Source organism: Grammomys surdaster, unplaced genomic scaffold (genome assembly GCF_004785775.1).
Source record: "Grammomys surdaster isolate TR1022 unplaced genomic scaffold, NIH_TR_1.0 67, whole genome shotgun sequence".
NCBI lineage: Eukaryota > Metazoa > Chordata > Mammalia > Rodentia > Muridae > Grammomys > Grammomys surdaster.
Window position 1 is genome coordinate 20,875,763 of NW_021604569.1, and position 14,124 is coordinate 20,889,886.

General features: G+C 44.9%; 1 protein-coding gene across 1 annotated transcript in view; it reads right to left on the reverse strand.

Annotated features, from left to right (window-relative positions):
- The window catches only part of Adcy1 (adenylate cyclase 1), a 113,518-nt gene that overhangs the window by 12,843 nt on the left and 86,551 nt on the right, over positions 1 to 14,124 (reverse strand). The window contains exons 15-18 of the mRNA XM_028777494.1: positions 5,291 to 5,407; positions 4,203 to 4,349; positions 3,659 to 3,757; positions 133 to 247 (exon numbers count right to left, since the gene is read on the reverse strand). Coding sequence (XP_028633327.1) covers positions 133 to 247; positions 3,659 to 3,757; positions 4,203 to 4,349; positions 5,291 to 5,407 — 478 coding nt within the window. The remainder of the gene's footprint in view (positions 1 to 132; positions 248 to 3,658; positions 3,758 to 4,202; positions 4,350 to 5,290; positions 5,408 to 14,124) is intronic.

The following is a 14,124-nucleotide window of genomic DNA, read 5'->3' on the forward strand; positions in this document are numbered from 1 at the left end:
ACATCTCCACAAGCCACCTTCAGAGACAATGCTGTCCACATGCACTCCTGACCAACACAACTTCTGGTGAGACCACAGGCCTGCACTGCCTCTGCTCCTGTCAGTGACAGGGATGGGTTCAGAGTCACCTACCAACTCGGAGAACAAAGTCATTGTAGGACTGGTAGTTGATTTCATCCAGAACATCAAACATATCGATGGCAAAGTCTGCCAGTGTGCTCAGGTGGGAAGAGATGGACTTCTTAGCCTAGGTGTGAAGAAACAGAACAGTAAGTGTGTAGAGTACCAGAGCAGGAGGGGTCAGGGACCACCCAGGCAGGTTCTGGGATTGGGATTTAATTCAAAATATAGCAGCCCTGAAACTAGCAGGTTCTCTTGATATCTAGCTGAGGACACATTGATTCTCTTCCTACTGTTACAGATAGAAAATTCAGGGTATTGCCCAAACCATGGGTTCTGAGAGACACGGGAAGAAGCCTCCCAAAGTCACGCTAGTGTAGATCATGCCCCTCTGGAGGTGTGGGGAACAGACCCTGGAAGCCGGCATCATGTGTCCAGGCACCTATTTGGACAATGCTGTCAATACATGTTGCACGTGAGCCAAACAAGGACTAGGGACATACATGAGAGAGGGCTGCCAGCTCCCTTCCTGGAGACAGACACTGCATCTGTGTGGATGTAACTGGGGGACTGATTTCTGTATTTATCCAGGAGACTTATTATCCTCAACATCAGAGAACTAAAGTTCTTAAAACAACACTGAACAGGCATTATTATTTTTTAAGAACTTTAATTTATATGCAACTGAGTAGATGATACGGAGTCCTTATGTAGTGACCTCCTCTGCATACAACTGGCTGCTGCTGAATTCCTGCGTCCCAGTGGCTCATTTGTTACAGTCAGTGAGCCAATACTGGTATATAATTACCACCCCACAGCTACAGTTAACATTAGAGCTCACCCTTGGTATTATATGTTCTGCAGGCTTGACAAATGTGTGATATCATGCAGTGCAGTGTGACAAAATAGCTCCCCTGCCCTACAAATCCTCTGTGCTCTACCGGGCCATTATTCCTCCTATCCCATACCCAGAAGCCACTAATTCTGTCTCTGTGGATTTATCTTTCTCAGACAGTAGTATATGGTCTCACTGTGTCTCTGTCACCTGCACACTTCTATTTTATGACAGTAGTATTTAATTTTATGGACATATCAGAATGTCTTCATCCATTTGCCTAATGAAAGGACTTTCAGATCAGTCTTTCATTGGTTTCCAGTTTTTAGTGACTTGAGGTGACATTGCAATGACTATTTATGTACAGGTGTCAGTGTGGATGCAAATTTGCATCTCATTTTGGTGATCACCAAGAACTACAGTTGTCAGGGTGAATGGGCATCGGTAACAGCCTGAACTGTTTCCACAGTGACTGGAACATTTTGCACCCCCAGCAGTAAGGAACATGAGTTCTGTTGTCCTACAGACTTCCCAGCACCCAGTGTAGTGTTCTGGATTTGGGTTGTTTGAATAGGTCAGTGTGGTTCAACTTTTAAACTAGTTTGGCATTTTTCTGATTTTTTTTTGTAATCTTACAGGTTTTTACAATTTTATTTTAAGTATAAGTCCTTTATCAGATAGATGGAAAATTTCCCCCAGCCTGCAGACTGACTGTTTATTCATAATGTTGATTACAGAGTATGGGGGTTCATTTAATGAAGCCCAACTAACATAATCTTTTGTTTCAGGAACCATGCTTTTGGTGTTATATTTTGGTGTTACATCTAAAAAGAACCATCCCAAACTCAGGACCATCTAGATACTCTCCCACGTCCAGAAGTTTTTTAGATTTTTATTTTACATTTAGGTTAATCACTTGCCTTGAATTGATCTTATGGACAGCAGGACATCTTTATCTCAGTTGTGGTTTTGCATGTGAATATGCAATTATTATATTAAAAATAGAGATCAACTGAGCATAGTTATATGTGTCTCTTTCTGGGCACTCTCTCCTGTTCCTGGTCTATCTGAAATAACCCCCAGCACACTATACTGTCGTGACTGCTATAGCTGTCTGGTTAGCAATCCGGTATTGTCTTGGCTTCTTCTGGATCCTTTGTCAGTATAAATTTAGGTTCACTTTGTCAAGGTCATGAGATTTCCTGATACAATTTTGACTGAGACTGAATTAATTTCATAAATCAAATTTAAAAGCACTGATATCTTGACAGCAGTCATCTTTTCCATGCAGGGACATGGAATAGTTTTCCTTATATAGATCTTGTATATACCAAGTTATATTTAAACCCAGATTTATACTTTAGCACTAATATAAGTGGTATTATGTCTGGTTTCAAATAGCAATTGTTCATTGCTCTTATACAAAGAAGCACTGACTTTTACATATGAACCCTGGATCCTGCCACTTTCCTACACTCATTCATTAGTTCAGTGGTTATGAGTGTCACATACCCATCCCCCACCTATCCATCATTGGTTCTTTCAGGTTTCCCACATATATAATCATGTCATCTGCAAAGACAGATAGTTTTCTTTCTTCCTTCAAAATCCATATGCACTTTATCGCCTTCTCTTGTCCTAGGGCCTTAGCTAGGACTTCCAGAACACTGTTAAATATAAGTGGTATGAATAGGGTATGTTGGTATATACCTACAATCCCAGAAATCAGGACACAGAGGAAGAAGGATTGGGATTTGTTGCCAACTGGGGCTACATAGTGGTTCAAGTCCCAGCTATACTATTTATCAAAATCTTGACTTTAATAATTAGTGATACTAATATTAATGCTGCCTAGACGGGATATTCTTGTAACGCTCCTGATTCTGAGCTGGGGAATTTTTCTCCGTTAGATATAATATTCAGCTATAGGGTTTTTATCTGTTTTCTTTGTCAACTTAGAAGTTTCTTTCTTTTTTTAAATCATTTTTATTCAGGAATGGGTCTTGAATCAAATGGATTTTTGCGCCAGTTTTCTTTTGGATCTTATGTTGATAGGGTGAATTTCACAAATTCCTTTTGGAATGTTAAACCAGTCCTATATACCTGGAATAAACTCTACCTGGCCCTCTGGTAGGATTCACTTTACTTATTATTTGGGTCTTTTTGCTAAAGTCTGATGAGGAATTTATGTATTTGCTTGTGTGAGAGACAAATTCTGGCCTGTGGCTTTCCTTTCTTGTGGTGTCTTTGTCTAGCTTTGGTATGAGGGTGTGACCTAGGATGAGTCAGGAAGCCTTCCTTCTGCCTGTCTTCTGGAAGAGGCTGGGGGTGACTGGCATCACTTATTCCTTAAAGGTTTGGCAAAAATGAGTCCTGCTCTGGGACAGTGTCAATCACTGAATCAATTGCCTTTGTAGCTGCAGATTCACATCATCTTCACAATTCTACTGGGGTCGGGGGGTGGGAGGTTAGTTTTCAGCATCCCAATTCTGGGAGCAAAGAGAGATATCTGGTGAGGAGTGCTCAAGGGCTTTCCTGAGATCGGATAACTAGATGTAACTAGCCAATGAAAAGACAGCTTAGGATCTGCTTCCCTAGAGCATCGCAGAGAAACCAATCCCAGTGTAGACCTGACTAGGGTCCCAGATCTATCTGCAACAGAGCTAGGCCCATACATGAGCAAGTGCCCTAAGACCTACTTACCCTGGTTCCTGCTGTGGGCGCCAGCCCCACGGCAGCCATATAGGTACTCCCAATGGTCTTGATCTTCTCCAGGTCCTTGTAGAAGTCCTTGTCCATGAGCTTTGTTTAAAACACAAGAAAACAGTTAACATCACAGAACACTGGAGAGATGTCATATAGCCATCATCCACTAGGGGGCAAGAGAGGAGGTGGCCATCAAATTGTGCACAACAGCTCCTCTGGTCTGTTTTGGATCTGGGACTATATATGAAAGAGGCATCAAGGAAATACAGCATAGGACACATCCCTGTCTCTGTAGCCAAGCTCACACTCACTGGGGAAAAGGTGATCTCCAGTGCTGGGGCAAACACAGTGCCTGATTGGGGAAGGACCAAGAGGTTCCTACCTGCCCACAGAGAGTGGAAGCTACCCAGCCTTTTTCCCTATCCTAGAGCCAAGATGCTCTGTCCTGGACCCTACTTGAAACCCAGTGGACAAGCAGGATTTGGGTCCACAGAGGGTCGTCTTTGCTACCCTGTGAATAGATGCTGTTGTGTGGCCTCACCTCATCAAAGTCAGCAATGATCTCATTGAGGAGCCGCAGACACTCAACGCCCATGTTGTTGCCATCCAGTTCTATGTAGAAGTCATTGAAGTTGGGGATGGAGGCGAACATGACACCCACCTGGGAGTAGGACTGGTAATAGAGGTCCTGCAAAGGCAAAAGGGGTCAGAACCTCGGTGCAGTGACGAATATGGCCAACCAACAGGAGCAGCTGTTGGAAGGGGGACAAGCCAGGCCATAGGAGCCCGGTTGGTTCTACAGGTAAGGTGGAAATGCTGGGGGCTCAAAGTTGTGCAGGGCACTGCATCCTGAGAGGTCAGCTTTGTCTTTGAGCCTCCTAGGTGAAAAAATAGCAGGGAAGTGGGGGTAGGGGGGTGCTTATGAAAGCTACACATGTCGTGGTTCCAAAACTCAGCTGATTGTACAGAAACAACAGCAGCTGCTTCCGGCTAAAGGAGCTTAAGGCTGAACCCCCCCAGGCTTTGTTCTTTCCCCCAGAACTCTAGAAGCCAACCCGGACTTCTTTACTTTTAAACTTGGCCTTTGTAAGCATCTCCCTTGTGCTGTGCTGGTGGCCATAGCAACTGCAGCAGGCAGGGCTTAGAGGAGCTCTGACCAAACATTCCATGCAGAGGAGGGAATGAGAATCCCCAAGTTTCAAGCAGGCACAACGGATAGTTAGACACACAGTCATGCTCTCCTTTTTCAGTACAGATTTTCCCTGCATTAGGGAAGCTATTTGAAATGATCCAAACTTGAAAAGGACTTTCTCCTCTCTGCGTTTAGTTTATTGAGGCTCACTTTCCTCCTCCTGTGTGTTATGAACACTGCAGTCCAGCCTAAGATGGAAGAGGAAGGAGGGGAAAGAAATGCATACCTGTCTATCTAATTTCCCCAGAGTTTCCTGGTGGCCCAGAAGTCCATCCATTCTAGGGAGACTGAAAGCAAGGCCAGACAGAGAGCTGAGCAACTAAATCAGGGATTGCTGAAGGCCACAAAGGCCCCGTGTTGTGGGAGAAGCAGAGGGACACAGAGTGGGCCACGCAGAGCTGGCACTCCAGCGGGCCCCCTGAAGCCCTCGCACTCACCATGTTCCGGGGATTGGACATGAGGAAGTGCTGAGCGACGTGAGCTGGCAGGAGGTTGAAGAGGATCCTCTTGTTGTCCAGCTTCACTCTCTCCATGTCATCCCGTTCCTCCTCCGCCTGGGGGTCAGAGGTCATGGATCCCAACCACTCATGCCGCCCTCACCCGCCCACCATGACACCTTGATATAGGAAAGAATGGGAGTGGTAAATTAATGGGAGAAAGGATCTACCAATAAGCTTGCTTAGGGAATATTAAAGTACACAAAGTAGACTTTAGCTGATGGAGCCCTGTCTCTAATGTCCCTGGAAGTTGAGCACCACCCTAGGCAGGCTTGCTAGAAACTGCAGGAAAAATCATATGCCTCTAACATAAATGAACTGCAGGCTTGCTGGGAATATGTTCCTGCTAGGCTTTAGTTCAATAAGATTGTGGCCAATTAAGCCCTATTTCCATATCAAAGAACACACCTCTATCCTGGCTCTCTCACCAAGAAGAGCATAATTCTGCCAGTAGGATGACCTGGAATAACAACTACTGGAAAAGAATAGCATTGGGCTACATTAAAAGTAACTGTGATCCGACTGGAAGTTTTCTGTCTCTGTTTAATTGCTCAAAGTGTATCTTTATATGTGGAATGTTAAAGCCTATGACCTATATAAGCTGTTAAAAGTTTCATGGCTGGTTTCTCTTTGGGTGTTAGCCAGAGCAGGGTGTAGGCTATTAAAAAGCTTTTTCCTTATTCTCTGGGTGTCTAGAGTAAATTCTCATGGGGTTGGGGGGCAGCACGCTGCTTCCACTTCAGTGAGCATCCATGCAGGGCTCTAGATGCATGGATGCTCCACATGAATACTCTCCATCTTTCATACCAGACACAAGGACCAGAACCTTAATGAAAGGTTGAAGGACTCACCACCCCGCCATTGTCATTTTCAGTGCTTGTCAATGGCTTCCCATTTCCGGGGTCTAATTCCTCCGATCTCATTCCTGTCTCTTAAACACCTCTTGGGAATCTATGTACCCACCTCATACTATACCAGCCCCAGACAGGCCTCTGATCTACCTTTCCCAGAACTTCTGTTGCCTCCACAAGAACTCACATCCCACTCGTACTGAAACCAGAATGCTATGAGAGCCAGACTGGGGTGGATCTAGGAGCTCACCCCATTGAGTGGGTGCCCAATATGAGCACATACTCTTTGAACCAGAAGCAGAGGATGAAACCCTAAGGAGTGGACAGAAGGGTGGCAGGAACAGCCAGTCCTAGCCCACTCACCAAGAACTATGGCCCTACAATACTAAGAAACAATTTTCAGGGATGGCCCCAATGCATGGGCCACCATGAGCCTCAAGAGATGCTCTCAGTGGTGGCTATCATATGCCATAGCTTTCAGAGACAGAAAGTGTATGTCTTTGCTACAAAACTTGACCATTGCCAGGCAGAGTGGTGGTGCATATCTTTAATCCCAGCACTTAGGAAGCAGAGTCAGTTGGATCGATGAGCTAGAGGTCTCAGAGCTGGTCTACAGAGCTAGTTCTAGGACAGCCAAGGCTACACAGAGAAATTCTATCTTAAAAACAAAACCAAAAAACAAACAAAAAACTTGATTCTCTAAAGGATTTGGCTTGAGAAACAGTCTATGTACGTGTGTGTGTGTGTGTGTGTGTGTGTGTGTGTGACCATTTATGAACGTCAAACTGGTGTAGCAGAAATGCAGAGTGATTCTGATGCTTGTGGCCTGCCACAGAAGACATTTATTGGACAATCCACTTGGTAGTCAGTGATGTACAGGACAGGGCAGACACATCTCTGTGCCACAGCTTCTTGCCATCCATCTTTAAGAGGAACTGTTACTGGGGCTGGGGCTGTATTTGTCAGCGGCTTCGGGGAGGTTTGCTCTACTCTCCCTAGAGTTTATTTACCAGTTATACACTGTTAGATTTCCTGCCATGATACCAAGAAGCAGTGATTCTAAGGAACAATGTGAAGAGGACTCAAGCTAAGAGGTGTGGTGTGGAGCAGTGAGCACGGAATGAAAGTCCAAGCCTGGTGCAGGGGCCCAAAGTGATTTCAAAGCAAAACCAAAACAAAACCAAGCTCAATGAATTAGCATACTTCAATAGAAGGGGGCAGGTTGTAGTGTATAGAAACACAAGACACTCTTGGGCCCTAGACTCCAGGTCTAACCAGTAGAGACACTGGCCACCACTGCCCAGACAAGCTGGAACTTGCTCTGCAAACAGCAGAACCAGTGGCAATTCTGAAGGAGGCTCTGAGTCCATGACCTCTGCTGGAAAGAAAACCAACATCAGAGAACTGGGCATGCTTCTTTCCTGAGGGTGGCTCTCTGGCAGCAAGTTTCCCATGGGGTGAATCTGTCACTTGCTTTGGGTGTTTCACAGGCTAGTGGCCCCTGACTTCTAGCCTCAGTCTTTTCATCCCCCATTCCTGTCAACATGACATTGTAAATACCCTCCTCACCACGGAAAATGTATTACTAATTATATTTAACATGCTACATGCTAATTACCCCCAAAGAAAAGCTTTTAAAGGGTAGGACTAAGATGAAAGGTATATTTAAAAAAGTAACAGCTTGGTTGTATTAATGGCACAACAATATTTATTCTCCCCAAAATAATTATTGTCACAATCAATAATACTTTAATCTAAACAACGTAATTGAATATCCTTTGCTTAAAAATAAAACACTCTTTAGCAATCTGTGACTTCTGGAGTGGGTGCCTTAAGGGAGAGGGGGTAGGAAAACACAGACCAGGAAAACAGAGGGTCAATACCGGAGTTGGAAAGATTTCAGCATAGAGGAGGGTAGGGGATGGGCCAATGTAGTGTTGGCAAAGGTTTAACCATAACAAATGACAAGTGAATGATCTATACTGAAACCTATGATCCCACAACCCAAGGGACAAGTTCAGTCAGAGGTGACAGCAGCAGATCATGAAAGGAGATGGGGAAATGGGCAGGTTAAAGGTTTAAGTGTGGGTAGGAGACAGAGAGAGGAGGGTTATTAGTTATTTTGTTTGATTTTTGAGACAGGGTCTTTATGCATAGACCTGGCTGTCCTGGAGCTCACCATGCAAGCCAGGATGGCCTTGAACTCACAGATATCCACCTACCTATGCCTCCCAAGAGCTAGGATTAAAAGTATGACCCACTACACCCAGCCTGGCACAAAAGTGTAATATATGTTTTCAAAGAGAAGTCAAAACTTCCTTTTATGGTTAATGATTAATAAACTTGTGCACATACAAGAAACTTCTAAAGACTAAAAACAGGATTTAAAAAATCTGAACTAAAATGAAAGCTACTCCTGACTTAGCACGCTGTACTGAAAGGTTTTGTTCTGGTTTCTGCTTGTACCAGCTTTTGAATTTAGGGGCTGCTGGGGTCTCTGTCCTTCCTACATTAACACATGTTAATTACTCCATAATAATGACGCCATGCTCAGGCCAGAAGGGTTTGTTTCTGAGATCTAACTAACAAGTGTTCATCCTGCTTGAAGCAGCTATTTTTTATAAAGCATTCAGGATTTGCCTTATGACATTTTTAACAAGATGAAAATCCACTGAAATTCTCTTAAGATTTTCCAGGCAGGAAACCCAGATTTTTAAAAAGGAGTTTACGGGGTGACACATTATTCTTGTCAGCAAGGTCACAGGAGCTACACACCGAACTGTTCCTGAAGTGTGCTCTCAGCACCTCTTCAAAAAGCACCCTCTCCCTATTCACGTGCGTTACATTTTAGAATTCATTGACCAGGCACATCTACCAACCATGATGTAGCAATCCCAAGGAGGTCAGAGCCAGTGTGCTTGTAATTTTGGATAAAGAACAAAACAAAACAACTAGTACCTCAACCTGGCACCTACCTGGGATGCTGACATGCTTAAGGGTTGACGTCACCCCTCACCCTGACAAAACATTCTCAATCAGAGAACACCAGCAATCTCCAACACGGTGCCTGAGATAAGCAGCATGTTCCTCACGATGAATCAGCTGACACACCTGCCCCATCCTTCACCCTCCACTGTGATTTTTCTGAGGGTCACAGGGGACCTGTCAAGAGTCTGACTTCCACTTCATTCTTCAATAGCAGAATGACAGATTACTTGATTTTCATACAGTCACTAGAAAGGCACTTTCTTAATGTCCTCTTCCTCTGAGTCACTAGTATGTTTCTTTGGAGACACCTCTAGCTCTGGAAGCCATCTCTTCTGAAGGAAACCCAGAAAGGGACATGAACTAACCATGTACACTATTTGGCTACTTTTAGGTCAACTTGATACAAGCTAGAGTCATCTGAAAGGAGGAAAATCAATTAGATAACGCCTCCACGAGATCCAGCTGTAGGACATTTTCTTAATTGGGGACTGATGGGAGAGGAGCCCATTGTAGGTGGTGCCATCCCTAGGCTGGTGGCACCATCTACACACACATAACACACACACACACACACACACACACACACAGAGCACAGCACAGCACAGCCTGGTTTCTGGTTCACATATGGAATTGGTTCCCATGGAGCCTAGAGATACCCTCAAGTGGGCAGATCAGAGGGAATGGTGTATTCACAACAGAGCACAGGGGACCTGCATAAATCTTCAGAGAAGTCGTAGTCAGTATAGGCCAGAGAAGGCCTCTTGCAAATGATTATAAGAACAACCCTAACCTTCCTTTTTTGACATAAAGCCAGGGCACATTGTAAAACACATACCTTCTGTATACATAAAGGCCATAGTAAGAGAACAAAGATCAGGCAGGGTCTCCAATTCTCCATGGTATTAAGATCTCTTAGACCAGGGTGGCTCAGAGCAGGCAGGCAGGGCTGCAATAGCTGTTTAGATAAATCTCCTTTTGATGTCATACCAGAAGGGCCTGGGAGCAATGTGAGCTGTCTCACCCCCAATATACTCCAATACTCTCCTTCCTCTCTAAAAGTTCAGGGGTAGATATTCTTAATATTCTCCATTGATTTCCAGGCACCGATGGACAGTAGAAGTGCCTCCCTTAAAGACAAGGGAGACCATGGTTCACTTTTGGCTGGAGCTACAAAGAACTGAGGAAGCACTGGTATGCTCTGACCTGGTGTCTGGAAAACCGTGATGGTGGGAACCTTGGCTAACCTCCATAGTCACACAGTAGGAACAGGAATGAACCTTGGCTAGTCATTGCTACTGACACTCTGGGCATGTTACTTACTGCAGGTATCTAAATACCAGGTTCACAGAATTTGATCAGTAACAACCACGCTGATTTTCTTTCTAGCTATCCTGTCAAGACTTTATGGGTTGGGACAGTGTTATAGACTATAGGATCATAATCAAATTCTGGTGAACATTCATTTCTGTTTTTGAGTTCTTTCCATGAGAAGTCTGACTTAATTGAGATTTCCAAAAACCACTGAACAGCTGCCAGAAACATGGTATTTAGTAGCACACAGAACACAGGGACAGTGAGTGAGTCTCAAGAAACTTAATAGGATTCAAGACACAGAAGTAGATTCTTTTACCACAATATGGAATTTTGAAGTCACTAACTACAAGATGTCTGTAGAATCTTCCAGAGTAAAAAGGATACTGTTCTTTGGGTGAAGAAACAAAGAGGAAATCAGAGAATAGTTTGGAATGAATGCACACAAAGCTATGCACCATGCCAGCCTGCCTCACTACATCACATGCCAGCATTCCCAGAACTCCCAACAACAGCAACCTGGGGCACATCTCTAACAGAGAGCAGAGCACCTATTTTAGAAAGGGCAAGCCTCTTTCAAGTCACCTTTAAAAGGAGGTAAAATCACAATAAAATCAATTGTGAGCAATCACAAGAAATTAAATAATACAATCAGGCTCCATAAATACTAAAGGTATAGCAATGGATGCCATGGCCAGTGTAAGTCAACCAAGAGTAGTTGTCCAGGAAGGAATGAACTCTCAAAGCCACTGCAGAAAGCAATTGGGAGGCCTAGAGGGCTTCATGTTTGTTTAGGAAACTTGAATTTTAGCCTAGCATCTCTTCAATTAAGCAACAAATAAAACACCAGGTCCAGAAGTCTATTTTATTCCAGCTAACCTTTATGGAAGAACCAACTCCAGTTCTACCAAATTCTCCCAGTAAACCATAGAGCATGGAGGACCTGTCACACATCCTCACTCACATGTGGTTTGCTCCCAGGGGTCCTGTGTCTGTGGGTGATGGAGGCACACAGTTCAGTCCTCAGTGTGATGCTGCTGAAAGGGTGTAGGGCCTATAAGAGGTGGGACTTGGGCCAAGTGACATGGCTCAGTGGTAGAGATGTTTGCTGCATATGCCTGACAAAAGAACCAATGGAAAGATGGAAGAAGAGAATCAACTGTACAAAGCTGTCCTCCGACCCCCATCTGTGTGCCGTGTGCTGTGACATGCTCACTGCCCATCCCCACACACATATACATCACATCCAGCACAGTAATAAGGGTGATGATGTTTTAAGAGGTGGGACCCACTGTGAGATAATCAGAAATCATCTGATTCCATGTGCCCACTCATGACCCTGGCACAAGCCTGTGCCAACCAGAAACTATGAATCACAGCATTTGAGAATCCCAGGCAAAGGACCCTAAGTGGTATGATGTGAAGGCCCGGCTTCATTCATACTTGTGCTAGAAAGCATGGTCGAGAACCTGTGGACTGAAGCAAGAAAGACAACACGGCCTGACTTAGTTCTACTGATAGGAATTCAATCTCTGCCAAGACCAGTCCACAGGCAACAGTCCTCAGAGTCGGTGATGGCTCCAGCAAGGTGGGAATTGGCCTCAGATTAATTATTTACTGATAAACAAGCTGAGTGCATCAGTACAAATAAACATAAGCATTAGAGTTGCTTGTCACAAGAATTATATCTCCTGAATTCAGTGAAAATAATGTTGGTTGCTGGGCAGAGCACACCTTGAACTTCAACACTTGGGAGGCATAGGGTGGTGGGTCTCTGAATTCCAGGCCAACCTCATCAGAGTGAATCCCAGGACAGCCAGGGCTACACAGAAAAATTCTGGCTTGAAAAAGAAAATAATGTTGGGATAAAACTATGCCAAGAGCTGGAGAATGTCACCAAGGGCAAAGCAAAGCCTGTTTATTTATGCAGGGTTGTATGGCCAACGTGGTATCCAAAAATAATTAACCCAGCTAGTATTTGTCCGGACAATGAGGCAATAGTCTGAGGTGATCTCGTGTCTCTATGACCTGACTAAATACCCAGAGGGCAAACAGACAAAGTCCTGAAAGTTCCATGTTTTGCTGGGGTTACGGGAAAGCAAGGTGACATTTCTTGTTGAATGTCTATGGAAAAAAAATGTCTCAGTGTGTTGTTCCATTTAGCAACCCTTCCACCATGACATGCTTGAATGAAGACTACATGTGAGAGAATGCATTTGTGCCCTGCACTTCCTGAAAGGCCCCTATGTGATAAATGTTGGGAGAGGGTGTGGCTGGAAGTCACATGAGTCAATAACACTTAACTACTGCATTTAATAACAAAGATTGGAATTTAATAATCAAAGCCAAGAGAAGGCCATGTCAATCCATATGAGAGAAGTATCTACAAAAGGGATGACCACTGCCCCGCCGCTCCAGAAGGAATTCATAGCCAGGCCTCAATTGCACTTGCTTAGGCTGTACAGCCAACTGGATACCCTAGCAAACAGCCTTATAGATCCCCACCTCATTGTGCCGAGAGTCCTGGCCTTCCAGCCTCATCCTGTGTACAGCCTCTAGTAGATACAAGGTTGCTATGAGACCTGAAACCCAGCGGTGATGGCAGGGTCAGTGGAGCAGAGCAGGCAGCCAGCTGGGTTACAGTGGATGGACAGTCGAGTAGAACAAAGACCACAATCGATGCCACCGCTGTCATAGACACTCTTCCCATTACCTGGCGTGACTCGGGCAAAATGCAACTGGCCAGGTCTCCTTTCCAAGAACTGGCGAATGCCGTCACTGGGGCATCCCCAACCTGCACACTACGAACCAATAGGCTCCTTGGTTCCTGCTTCCGGGTGAGGTGGGTCAATGGCACATGCATCAAGAACTGGCCACCCAACAGGATTCAGGACCTGTATCCCTGGGACAGGGCCACCGCACAACCAAGTCAAAATGTTTCCTCATGGCAGGTCTGGGGACAGATTGCCAAGAAGAGAAACTGGATTTATTTTGAGCAACTCAGGTTGGGGTTCTCACACCATTATACCTCTGGCCAGACAATTTGGCCAGCAGCCAGCACTACCTGAAGCTGTTGGAGTCTTCAACAGAAATGATTTGATACTACACCCAGCCCTTGTCATTCCTGCTGCTGCTGATCAGTCTCTGTTCTTCCGCTGTAGAGCCTGTGGTTCAACTCAGCCTCAGGAAAAGGAACACATCAGCAGGCTCTCCCATTTCACCAAGTTCACCTGAGCTAGTCATCTGGCTTCCCTCAAGATTCATATATACATAGGGAGCCTTTCTGTCATAGTCACTGGCTCCTCCCAACTGTCCTCTGGCCTTACCTATTTCACATCTTAGCCCCAACTCTGAGCTGGGACCCTTCAGCCTTGGCTGCACAGTGGAAATCCTGAATTGAAGATGTTCCTGCTTGGCCTCACACACTGCTCACAGGGGTTCAGAGCCTGACCAGACGGCACACAGACTGCAGCTATAGCCTGGCTCAGTTGCTTACCTTGGCCTGGCCACTGTCTGATGCTGGCAGGTCCCTCTGTGGACCCTGTTTTCTCATGTGTTTCTCAATATTTTTTTTTCATTTCTCATCCCTTCCTGGGTAGTGCTGCTCTTATAACAGAGGAAACT